Source organism: Triticum dicoccoides, chromosome 4B, assembly GCF_002162155.2.
Source record: "Triticum dicoccoides isolate Atlit2015 ecotype Zavitan chromosome 4B, WEW_v2.0, whole genome shotgun sequence".
Classification (NCBI taxonomy): domain Eukaryota; kingdom Viridiplantae; phylum Streptophyta; class Magnoliopsida; order Poales; family Poaceae; genus Triticum; species Triticum dicoccoides.
In genome coordinates this window covers 269,631,981-269,644,668 of record NC_041387.1, presented here as the reverse complement: position 1 = coordinate 269,644,668, position 12,688 = coordinate 269,631,981, and the positions used below count along the sequence as shown (strand labels likewise).

Here is a 12,688-nt window from a genome sequence, read left to right as displayed (position 1 = left end):
GGAGACCCCGTGCGCACGGCCCCCTAAAGAGTCGGCGCCTTCACCTTCTGTGTGGCATATTTGCCATTGGTGCAGCGGCATCTTCGCCAACATACTGGAAACCGAAACCGTGTACCACTACATCGACCATTTCCATCCTTTTAACACGAACACTGGAAGCAAGGACAGTTACCCTTCGACCTCGACGAAGGTATACATTCTGTTAACCACTATCTTCCCATGCCATTGAACTTGATAGCCCACCATTCTAGTGATAACTACCTATTTGAGACTAGCTATTTGAGAATTGTCGGGCCTCGTGACTTGTGCACCATAGTGATAGTACATCATCTTCTATGTTCTAAGTTACTCCGTGCATATCTTAAATATTAGTCTCGCATATTTGCTTGAGCATCAAGGAAAGTGGTAAAGGACAAAATATCAAAGAGAGAGAGAGAGAGAGAGAGAGAGAGAGACCAAAGGAAGATACAAAAGAAAGCTTTTAACCCATTGGCAAGCTTTTAACCCATTGGCACGGAGAAGTGGTATAGAAAAATGTTGCAGTGTTCTTGTAGGACGGTGCACAAGTGCAAATCTAGACCATGAGAGCAATCAAGCCAGCGTCTCTCCTTGTGTTTGTGCAGCAAGAGCTAGTCTACGCTAGGCCCAATTTTATATGCCCATTTCTTGTTGCACAAGCCCCATTATCCCACTGTGTACGTTCCTATTGCTCATCTCCTATACATTTATGATCTATTGCTTGGCATTTTGAGTCCTTTGAATTGATTTCAACTTCTACAATACCTTGGACCTCAATTTGCATGATTTTGTGCCACTAATCCTCACCAAACTACTCTACAAGCCTTGTTGTGTAGGTGTGAGATTGACAAGATTCGGTACCAATTGCACTCTCTTCGCATTCCATAGTGAGAGATCACTTAATCCATTCTTAACTTCGGGAAGAGGTAACTTTAGTATTGTTCTTTTCAATCCCTACTTACTCCAGTCTTTGATGACCACGAAGACACCAATCAACTCGTCACCAAGTCACACAACGTCGGACTTCAACGAGCAATGAATAACGCCAATGCAGTCTTGCATGAGTGCATTCGTAGTCTTCGATGCCAAGATGAACATTTCAAGTCTTCCTCATCTTCATCGTCAAGGAGTTCAAGTCGACATTCATCTGAGCTACCATCCAGCGCAAGTACACCACGACACCGTCATCATCTACGTGACGACCGTGAAGACCCTCAAGCTCCAAATCATTTCCATGGCAATGGGTTACAAGGGTACATTCTTGAGCATGACCGACGTTGTTGCGAAGAGCAAGAGCATCAAGATGCCTTCAATCGCCAATCGCGTGAAGATGATGAAAGACGTCGACAACAAGAAAGCCGTCTTCGTCAAGATGAAGAACGTCAGGCACACCGGCAAGAAGAATGTCATGTGGAGCAAGCTAATCTAGCGCACCAAGCTCCCCGTGACGCTACCTACAACCTCCAAGAGCGCAACCGGAGAGCACGCGAAGAGCACCAAGATGAAGAGGCTCGCATCAAGTAACGCCATGAAATGAGGCGTATAGCGAACGCACCTCGTTTCCCACGTCAAGCACATCATGAGGAGCGTGAAGACTTTCGACCTCCTCCGCGTCAAGAGCAACGCCAACCTCACAACAATCAAGAAGGTGGAGAACGATTTGGCAAGCTCAAGTTCAATATGCCAAAGTTCCCCGGAGGCACCTCTCATGGGCACTTGAAGTGGACAAAATCTTTCGCCTCCACAACTTTGACGAAGCGAAGAAGATAGATATGGCTTCGCTTGAGTTTGATGAGTATGTCCTCATTCGGTGGGAGCAAGTCACTGAACGATGACAAGAACAAGGCGAACCTCCTATCACCACTTGGGATGCCATGAAGCAAGTTACTGAGAGCAAGATTTGTGCCTACACATTACACGCGAGATCTCTACAAGAAGTTGCAAGATCTCAAGCAACGCATAAAGTCCGTAGAAGAATACTACAAGGAAATGGAGATTGCAATGATACGAGCCAATGTGAAGGAAGACGAGGAGCAAACTATGGCAAGATTCCTCAATGGTCTCAACTATCTAATAAAGAAGATTGTGGACTTTTAACCATACTCCAACCTTCTCGAGATCCTACATCAAGCATCAAAGGCAAAACAACAGGTGCAAGATGATATCAAGTACTCCAAGTTCTCCGCCTATCCTTGAAGAAACTTTGGTGCCAACAATACTCAAGCTTCTCCAAGTGCGGCACCATACACTCGAGCTACACCCACTAGTAGTGTGACGCCAAATTCAAGGCCACCGGCGACTAACTCAAGTCCTCCACCTACTACAGCAAGCTCCTTCAAGCCCCGCGCTTCATGAACTACAATTACTCCACCGGACTCCACCGACAAAACAAGTTGCATATAATGCTTCACATGCGAGGCTCTTACTCGAAGTCGCCACAAAACATTCGAATGTCCTACAAGAAGAACAATGATCCTCAACACGGATGGCAAGTATGACTATAAGCAAAGATGAATTAGAAGCATTGGATCATGTGGCTATGCACCGCCAAATAAATGATGCGGAAGATGGTCAAGTCATTTGTGACAATGATTCAAGCCCGGCTCTTGTTGTCTCAAAGATTTTGACACTTCAACAAACTAAGATGACCAACGATGTCATATCTTCCATACCAAAGCGGGCATACAAGGAAGATCAATCAAAATCATAATTGATAGAGGAAGTTTCCTTAATTTGGCTAGTGAAGAGCTTTGTTCCAAATTGCATCTTATCAAGAAGAAGCACCCGCGCCCTATACAAGGTTCAATGGTTGAGCGACTTCGACACCATACAAGTGGAGCACAGCGTGAAAGTATCTTTCAAGATCGGCACCTATGAAGACACATTGAAATGTGATGTAGTTCCCATGTCCGTATTTCATCTTCTATTGGGACGTCCATGGCAACATGACCACTGAGTAATTCATAATGGACGCACAAACCATTATAGTTTCAAGTGGAAGGGCAAGGAGTATGTGCTTCGACCTATGACCCCAAGTCTAGTCACAACCGACAGACACCAATCTTCAAGCCATCATAAAGAAGAGCCAAAAATGGGTACCTCCATGATGAGTGTCAAAAAGATGTAGTTCTCTGAGCCACCAACAAAGATGAGGGAAGTGACTGAGCGCCCATCACATGTTCTTCACTTTGTACTCCTGTACAAATATGAGGTCATTATGACTAACAACTCACAACATCTTCCTAGCGCTTTGTCAAATGTTTTGTGGGAATTCGAGGATGTGTTTCCCTTTCAACACCACCGAGACTACCTCCTCTACAAGGGAACACCGCATTGACCTAATCCCCGGCACACCCCTACCGAACCCCGAGGAGACCAAAGAACTACAATGGCAAGTTCAACACCTCAAGAACGGAGACATCTTGCATACACATGGAGTGCCAAAGACAATCTTCTCCGACTGCGACGTCAAGTTCTGGAGTTACTTTTGGAAGAGACCCTCTACACCAAGTTAGGAATCAAGCTCTTGTTCTCTTCGGCATATTATCCTCAAACCGATGGCCAAATGGCGGCCGTCAACCGCACGCTATCTACCCTACTTTCAGTACTCATCAAGAACATCAAGGAGTGGGAAGAGTGTTTGCCCATCACCGAGTTCGCCTACAGCCGCACAAGACACTCGACGATGATGAAGTCCCCTTTTGAGGTTGTTTATGGCTTAAATCCTTTGTCGCCATTGGACATCCGTTTCCACTACAAGAGCGCACCAATATGGACACGAGTGCTCGGGCAATCTTCATGAAGAAGATGCATGAAGACATAAGGCACACCATCGAGCATCAAGTGCAAAAGCATACATCCAAGATCAACACCAACAAGAAGCCCATGGTGTTCAACCCCAGAGATACTTCGAAAGGACCATTTCCCGAAACAATGCAAGTCCAAGCTTCTACCCTGAGCCGATGGCCCTTCAAGGTACTAGAAAGGATAAACAACAACGCCCATAAGATTGATAAGTACTCCGTGAGTGACATGTTCAACGTCACCGACTTAGTCCCTTACCAGGGTGATGTCATTTTTTATCCGAGTGGGTCTTCCACAAGAGGAGGGGGGAGATGGTGCGAAGCACCCCATGGACATCGCCATGGATCCTACACCAACACCTGCACCTTCAAGTGGACCTTTGACAAGAGCTCACGCACGTGCCATTAAAAGCGAGGTGAACTCTTCGAGCTCCATATGCATTTAGATGAGACTTGTCTACTGCCTCACAAAGAGACCCTATGTGTCATTAGGTACATTAACGAACATCACGAAGGAGTGAGGAAGGAACACCAAGTCCATTAAGAGAAGCAAGAACGCACGAAAGACGGTGCTCGGCAGTTGGAGGAGAAGATCAGCTCTATGGGCATCCGTGCCCACGGGCCTTGCCTGCATACCTCTCTCAGTCCATGGCATCCTCCAAGGTGGCCGGGAATTTTAGCCAGATGTTCGTTCGTAGGGCCTTCCTCTGGGCTCTCCCGTTCATCATAAGTGTGCGCTTAGTCCATGGCATCATCCAAGGCGGCCGGGTATTTCAGCAAGATGCAAAGAAGGCCGCAAAGCAAGCTGTGAGTGAACCAAGGGGTCGAGCATATGAGGACCTCTACCAGCGGTTAGACGCGAAGGAAGGCGAAAGGGACATCTATAAGATGGCCAAGATCCGAGAGAGGAAGACGAGGGATGTTGACCAAGTCAAATGCATCAAGGACAGAGCAGACCGACTCCTGGTGAAGGACGAGGAGATTAAGCATAGATGGCGGGAGTACTTCGACAAGTTGTTCAATGGGGAGAATGAGAGCTCTACAATTGAACTGGGTGACTCCTTTGATGATACTAGCATGCGTTTTGTGTGGCGAATCCAGGAGTCAGAAGTCAAGGAGGCTTTAAAAAGGATGGAAGGAGGCAAGGCGATGGGCCCTGATTGTATCCCCATTGAGGTGTGGAGAGGCCTCGAAGACATAGCCATAGTATGGCTAACTAAGCTTTTCAGCCTCATTTTTCGGGCAAACAAGATGCCAAAAGAATGGAGACGGAGTATATTAGTACCAATCTTCAAGAACAAGGGGGATGTTCAGAATTATACTAATTACCGTGGAATTAAGCTGATGAGCCATACAATGAAGCAATGGGAGAGAGTCATTGAGCACCGCTTAAGAAGTATGACATGCGTGACCAAAAATCAGTTTGGTTTCATGCCTGGGAGGTCGACAATGGAAGCCATTTTCTTGATACGACAACTCATGGAGAGAATCAGGGAGGAAAAGAAGGACATGCATATGGTATTCATTGACTTAGAGAAGACCTACGATAAGATACCGCGAAATGTCATGCGGTGGGCCTTGGAGAAACACAAAGTTCCAGCAAAGTACATTACCCTCATCAAGGACATGTACGATAATGTTGTGACAAGTGTTCGGACAAATGATGGCGACACTGATGACTTCCCGATTAAAATAGGACTGCACCAGGGATCAACTTTGAGCCCTTATCTTTTCGCTCTGGTGATGGATGAGGTCACAAGGGATATACAAGGAGATACCCCATGGTGTATGCTCTTTGCGGATGATGTGGTGCTAGTCGATGATAGTCGGACGGGGGTCAATAGAGCTATGGAGACAAACCTTGGAATCCAAAGGTTTTAGACTTGTAGAACTAAAACCGAGTACATGAGGTGTGGTTTTAGTACTACTAGGCACGAGGAGGTTAGCCTTGATGGGCAGGTGGTGCCTCAGAAGGACACCTTTAGATAATTGGGGTCTATGCTGCAGAAGGATGGGGATATCGATGAAGATGTGAATCATTGAATCGAAGTCGGATGGATGAAGTGGCGCCAAGCTTCTGGCATTCTTTGTGACGAGAGTGCCACAAAAGCTAAAAGGTAAGTTCTGTAGGACGACAGTTCGACCCGTAATGTTGTATGGCGCTGAGTGTTGGCTGACTAAACAGCGACATGTTCAATAGTTAGGTGTGGCGGAGATGCGCATGTTGAGATGGATGTGTGGCCACACAAGGAAGGACCGAGTCCGGAATGATGATATACGAGATAGAGTTGGGGTAGCACCAATTGAAGAGAAGCTTGTCCAACATCGTCTAAGATGGTATGGGCATATTCAGCGCAGGCCCCCAGAAGCGCCAGTGCATAGCGGACCGCTAAAGCGTGCCGATAATGTCGAGAGGTCGGGGTAGACCAAACTTGACATGGGAGGAGTCCATAAAGAGGGATATGAAGGACTGGAGTATTACCTCTAGCCTACCCCAACTTGTTTGGGACTAAAGGCTTTGTGTTGTGTGTGTGTGTGTTGTGTATCCGTCCGGAGGGGATTGTGGAGGCCAGCCACGAACAACTCCACCTTGTGCTGCTCAGCGTGTCCTTCACACCTACACATGAGGGTGAGAAATTTTTCTTCATACTCATCTGCCGTACCGGACTGCTGCAGGTTCTTGATTGTGCCAAGCTGGGTGTTTCAGATTTTAGGTTCAAAACGGTGGGTGACGCGTTCAGCGAACACAAAGCAGGATAGGGCGTTGTGGGAGATTTTGCAGTTGTGGTACCACAGCGTCGTGTGACCAGCCAGCTGATATGAGGCCAGCCACACCTTACCCCACTCAGGTGTGCCCTGCCCTTTGAAAAATTGGTCCACACGGGTTAGCCATGGGAACACATTTTTCAAACCATCGAAGGTCGAAATTTCAGCTTCTGGAATTTGGGAGCACCTTGCCAAGCATCATCGTCAATGTTGTACCACTTGCAATCACGAGTCAGCAGCTCGCTCGCCTTCGTCGCGCTCGGCCCACCTTGTGTTTGGCACAATTTGGTCACGTCTTCCGTCAGCTTGCAGAGATCGGTCTTGAGCTCAAGAGTGTCGGTAGACAAGGCAGTAACTTGGTCAACAAGGCCGGCAAACTTGCTGCTGACAATGCCCTCCACATCATCGCGGACAACGGACAGCAGTGATCCCATCTTCCTGCACGCGCGTGGCCTAGTAACTAGGAACAAGAGCATATCCGTGCAGATCCTTGTGCAGTATAGGCGCAGGGAGGTTAGGGTTTGGGGATAACTAGAGGCAAGCCTCATCTTTTCTTCTTTATTGATTCTATGATGCCCACGTACTAGGCCTAGGTCCCTTCATATATAACGTCGGGCCGGCTGATACAAATTCAACTTAATTTTCCAATTAAAACAATCATTATCTATGGAAATAATTAACTAACTTGACATACAAGCAAACTAAAGATAATGCCTCTTGCTAAGCAGATTTGAGACCCTCCTTGTTCATGAGCTTCAAGTGCTGGTCCCACATGACACATATACAGAAGAGCATACGAACACTAGGACACACCACCAAGAACTGCTAGCCTGAACTTTATTTCCAAAGGTCGACTATTGTAATATTTATGGTGGGATAGGCAGTGAACAAACCTGGTGAATCATAATAAGATGGTTGATCAAAGAAAAGCATTGCCTCCCTTAATCTATGGCGCTTTCCTTCAGTACCTGCATACTGGAAAGTAGTGTGCACGGCATATGGTTCTAGCCGAAGCTGCTGATGCATGCCCTGTCAATTAAACAAGAGTATACGGAGCAGTTAGATATCAATAGCACTATGAGTTCTAAGTACAAAATGGTGGCACAAAAGAGTAATACCCAAGAATGGAATAACATAAATGAAACTAACAAAAAATGATTATTAGTCACCAACCTCAAACAAAAAATGCTCCTACCTGCACAAAGTAGGTATGGCCACTGCAGAATATACTTGCTGGTAGGACTCCAAGCTTCAATTTTCCATCATATGAGTAGACAAGTTCATCTTCTCCTTGAACAGGTTGTCCAAAAACTTTGTGTACGAGATCATTAAAAGCATTCTGGTCCCATATCTTATCATCAGATATGACAAGGTCTTTCCAATCTTTTGCCAGCCTTTTAGCAGGTTCAGTGGGTCGCCAATGGAAAATACCAATATTATATGCCCCAGTTACTGTGGATAAGGACACGGACAAATAGCAATGAATTATATCCTTAAGTTACGAGTGTCAAACTCTTTATAACTCGGAAACATTAAGATACCTCATGTCAAACTGAAACAAATTGCTGGTAACTGATGCTAAACAAAAAAAGAAGGTACTGTAATCTTATTAAGGTGAATCGCAGCAGATTTCCGTAATGATATGAGAAACCCTGTAATGAGAGTACTATTGTAATTTGTGTCCTTGTTCTCTGAGGATTTGATGATATATGTTGGCAGGCACGAATATCTTCAGCAATGGTATTACACGAACTAGACCAATATAGTTTGAAAAGGTATTCGCTGACATTTTCCAATAAGCTAGCTAAGTGAGTTCCTCCTTTCTTTCACTGACAAAATCTTGTTTAATCAAATGTTTGGATTACAAACACTGAAATATTAGTTTCGTGGTTGAACTAAATTCATTTGAATTTCAAGGGCGAGGGGTAACAAGAGAGATAATAGATCCCACATATTTGGCAACGAGTATAGTTTTACAGCATTTAATTTAATAGTCTGAAAAGCGCAAGGAGACACTTCTCACTGATGCTCAGTTTTGATAGTACTAGCGGGTGGGATACAACATCTTTGACAGATCGCTATTAGCTTATCATCGGATGAAAATAAAAAACCATGTCTCTTCATGACATTCATTCTTAAATGTAATTGCAACCTGTTTTTTAGAATAACAGGGAGAGCTCCCCGGCTCCATTTTCATAGAAAAGAAGCCTGATAAAACAGGTCCACATCACCATTATTACAGCAGCCTAAGTCTGGGACAGAAAACAGTTTTAGCTAGGAAAGAGTTAGAAGCTACTCCCTCCGTTCCAAAATAGATGACTCAACTTTGTACTTACTTTAATACAAAGTTAGTACAAAGTTGGGTCATCTATTTTGGAACTGAGGGAGTAAAATGTAATTGCAACATGTCAGTGTGCGGGTAGATTACCTTCCCTCCAGTTCTCCAGGCTGTCGTCGGTGACTGTGGGTATGACCTGGTCGCTGGAGGTGAGCAGATCCGCATTGGGGTAGCGGGCGAGATATGGCAACGGGTTCTTGAGCCACACCATGTCCGTGTCGCACATGAGCAGTTCGTACCCGAAGGGCAGGAGCTCATTGATGAGCAGCACCTTCTCCCTGCCCATCTTGTGGAAGGTGGGGGACCCCCAGCCAACGTCCTCCGTGACCATCCTGCTGCCCATGTCGAAGACGGGCACGCCCGTGAGGTAGAGTTGCCGGAGTAACTTGGTGTCCATGGCGCCGACAAGGAGATTGTCTACCCCGAGGCCTGTGAGGTGGCGCACCCAGGTGAGGATGAAGTCCATGAAGGCGTAGTTGCCAAAGGTGACGACGATGACCCCATCGCGGGCGCGGGCGCGCACCATGTCGCGGGTGAGGCGGAACGCGCGCGGCGAAGGCATCCGCGACCCCCGAGCCGGGGATTTCCAGATAGGGCGGTTGTACATGGTCTCCGGCTGGGCGGGGGTGGAGAGAGCAGAGAGGTTGGTGGTGGTGGCGGTGACGACCGGGAAGGGGAGCGCGGGGGCGGTGATAGATGAGAAAGAAAGGAGGAAGAAAACAGCGGAGACGGCGAATCCGCCGACGATGGCGCCGAAGATCCCGATGAAGGCCGGCTTGGTAGATTCGGCAGGGCAACACGGCGCCATTTCGCCGCCCGGGAGAGGAGGGCGGGGGATCGGTGTCGCCGGAGCAGAGGGGGTCAACTGGCGGTGGGGACGGGTGCTCCAGTCATATCTATCGCGTGGGGCAGCCGCGGAGGGGAGAAAATGCCACAGCTTTCCTGCCACTTTGCTCCTGTACCACACCTTTTTTTCATTGGAGTAAATAGTACATCTTTAATTGATAGTTGGACAAAATACCGAAAGTGTTAATGTGATCTCGAGCACAGGTACGCCCGGTATCTATGCCCTTGCTTCCCTCGAGATGTCCACCGCTGCTAGTATAGGCCCAGGTATAAGTTGCGTATTTGTTTTTTTATTCTGACCGGCGGCCCACATCTGACCCGCAGCAGACGTTACCCTGTCAGTCACGCACACGCCGGCTCGGATGGAAGTAGACGATACAGTTCGTCTCACCATAGATTGTGGACTAACGCCGTCACCCAGCAAATTTATGGCATCTAGCGTCTAGCCGTTGGAGCTACCAATCCTCCCTACAGTACACGACTCATCTTGCACTCTGCTTAGACCAGCGGGCCTCGGCCTTCTAAAACCACCGCACGCTCACTACATCAACATCTCCAGCATCGATCCCCTGCAAAATTTGGCTCCTAAGTACTCCGGTGTTCATTCACGAACTGCATCAAGATTACAGACGCTTACGTCGTCAGGCACAGAAGAAAGACTAGATGATGAACTCCTCGCCACCTCAGATGGCTTCCCTTGATTCACGGACGCCTCAGAAGCTTCACCGTCCTGGACATGGTAATCATCTCAAACTGAAGAAGATCACAGTAAGGTAAAACAGAGCCACACACAGATTGAATCCAAAGTACTTTCACTGAAAGGACACCTCCCCTAGAGCATTATTCAGTTCGCGTGACTGCCGATCCAGCGCTGGAGAGGACAGATGGAGCCATAGCGTCTCCTTGTAAACAGCTGCACAAGAACCTCGCTTCAGCTACGCGAACCATGGTACAACCTTCACAGTCCTCCCACTCATGGAGTTCAAAATTTGAATGCATGGCTAGGGCCGTCTCCACATATACAAAAGGATGGATACAGCCGTATAAATGCAGCCCTCTTGATTGATTGTTGTATTAATTTTTTTGGCTCATTCATCTAGCAAAAGTAAGCAGGACTGAATTATTATGTTGTCTTTAAGTACCAGATCAGGCAACACAGATAAGTGTTTCTCTATACAACGACTCAAACGCCTGAGATCAGAAGTACCCCTAAAACACCGTCAGTATAGGCTCATGATGAAATGACTTAATTGAACTAAGTTTTTTCCCTCATACTTTACACACCAACCAACTAATTAAAATACTAGTACAACACAACTGAAAATTGTTGAAACATAGAGCGTTGGAATTATCTTAAACAGTTTCACTGACTACTTTGTCTGCTCATGCTTTATTGAGTCTAATAAGTTCCGCTGCTTTGTGGCAGTTGTTGCGACGGTGACCTTCAACTCCACAATTCTTGCAGCGTGCTGGTCTCCGAACTTGCTTTGGGACATCTCGGCGATCTGCGCAGGTTGCCTGCTTATGCCCCTGACACCGACAAATGGTGCTGAATCTTGTCCTTATGCTCAAACCCTCGTACAACGCCTTCTCTCTGCTTGTAGGCCTTCCCATCTCCTTCCTCTTTGCTGGAGGCAATAATCCCACTAGGCTATTCCCTGACTCATTAGCTGAACTATCATCATTGTTAGCTGTGGCACCATGCACTTTGTCTCCTGCAACAACCATAGCACATTCTGGTTGAATCTGGTTGTCAACACAGAACCAGGGCGTACAAATGATTTTCAGCACAGTTTTTTCACAAATCATGCATACATAAACCCAATAAAACTACAGTGCTACTTTTACTACTGTGGCATCAACACTCTCATTAATTTCCTAATTTTTCTTGGTGCGGCCTTGTGTGCTTTTATCATACATGAATAATCCCTCCTGACTAACAATTTAGCATGGCTGAAGTACCACCCAGGCACAAGCAACATACAGAAAATCAATTGTTTTTTCAAATCCCCATAAGCGTACTACCAGCTACATTTTCTCCTCTAAACACATATCACCTAACTATGTCAAATCATTCTTCCAAACTACTCCCTCCGTCTCAAAATAAGTCTCACCTTTGAACAATTTTCTCCAGCCCTGATATCCTATCAGCACATGGGGCTCTGCCTAGCTCAGCTGCCCCAACCCGGACCCTGCATTTGCGAGACAATATGTCAAATTAATCAGTCCCTTATTACATCTTAATAATTCGCATACACCACGCTATACATATTGAGCAGACTTATTTATCTTTAGCCAAGGCCAAGCTTGGACATACAGTTTTATTGATCTGACAACAGTTTGATTAGCAGAATGTCTCCTAGTCACGTTACATATAAATTTTCAGAGACTTCATAACAAGAACAGACGTAGTGCAAGTCAGTCAATGCAGACAGAAAGCTAGTTTCCATCACTAATTTTCATACCTTTGCGTCCACCCAGGTGTTTTTTGGTCAACCTGCTCGATGGAGTGCTCTGAAGCTTGAGGTTGTCTGCACTGCCTGCCCTTGGAACAGCGCCCTCAGTGCAAATCTGGTCGTTGGCGCTTGATTCCGTGCTGGCCGGCAACTCCACCACCGGCCGCGTGGTCACAGACTCACAGGGTAATGAAGAGGCTCCATGTTCATCTTGTTCTCGTTGACCTCTTCTAGTAGAGTCCTGCTGCCTACAAAAGATAGGAACCAGACCAATCAGATCTCTGTCAATGACCAAAATAAAATCGGTGGCGAATGAGCAGCACTAACAAGCAGATCCGTACCTATTTACGGGCTGCATCAAGAACTCCATGCCTACCCTAGCACGCAGTCGCCTAGTCGCTGCAGATTTTTCCCACCGGGTCGCCGCTCTCAACAATCGGGTAACCTAGGGCTAAAGGTAG

At 46.6% G+C, this 12,688-nt stretch overlaps 2 protein-coding genes across 2 annotated transcripts in view; both read right to left on the bottom strand.

The window, feature by feature from the left end:
• LOC119295951 (arabinosyltransferase XEG113-like) overlaps positions 1 to 9,820 on the bottom strand; it is a 22,868-nt gene extending 13,048 nt beyond the window's left edge. The window contains exons 1-3 of the mRNA XM_037574374.1: positions 9,016 to 9,820; positions 7,783 to 8,039; positions 7,481 to 7,616 (exon numbers count right to left, since the gene is read on the bottom strand). Coding sequence (XP_037430271.1) covers positions 7,481 to 7,616; positions 7,783 to 8,039; positions 9,016 to 9,733 — 1,111 coding nt within the window. The 5' untranslated portion in view covers positions 9,734 to 9,820. The remainder of the gene's footprint in view (positions 1 to 7,480; positions 7,617 to 7,782; positions 8,040 to 9,015) is intronic.
• Positions 9,821 to 10,996: 1,176 nt separating this feature from the next.
• LOC119293577 lies at positions 10,997 to 12,688 on the bottom strand. Its single transcript, XM_037572010.1, has 4 exons — positions 12,569 to 12,688; positions 12,269 to 12,475; positions 11,886 to 11,963; positions 10,997 to 11,486 (listed from the first exon to the last, which is right to left on the bottom strand). Exons 1-4 carry the CDS (start codon positions 12,595 to 12,597, stop codon positions 11,459 to 11,461), a joined length of 342 nt encoding a protein of 113 aa, XP_037427907.1. The 5' UTR covers positions 12,598 to 12,688; the 3' UTR covers positions 10,997 to 11,458.

Excerpts from the sequence above, each read along its gene's own strand:
- LOC119293577 (XM_037572010.1), bottom strand. The coding sequence starts at position 12,597 with ATGGAGTTCTTGATGCAGCCCGTAAATAG. Across the intron at positions 12,476-12,568 it reads TTGATGCAGCCCGTAAATAG|GCAGCAGGACTCTACTAGAA; the intron begins GTACGGATCTGC and ends TATCTTTTGTAG. Across the intron at positions 11,964-12,268 it reads CAGAGCACTCCATCGAGCAG|GGTCCGGGTTGGGGCAGCTG; the intron begins GTTGACCAAAAA and ends TCGCAAATGCAG.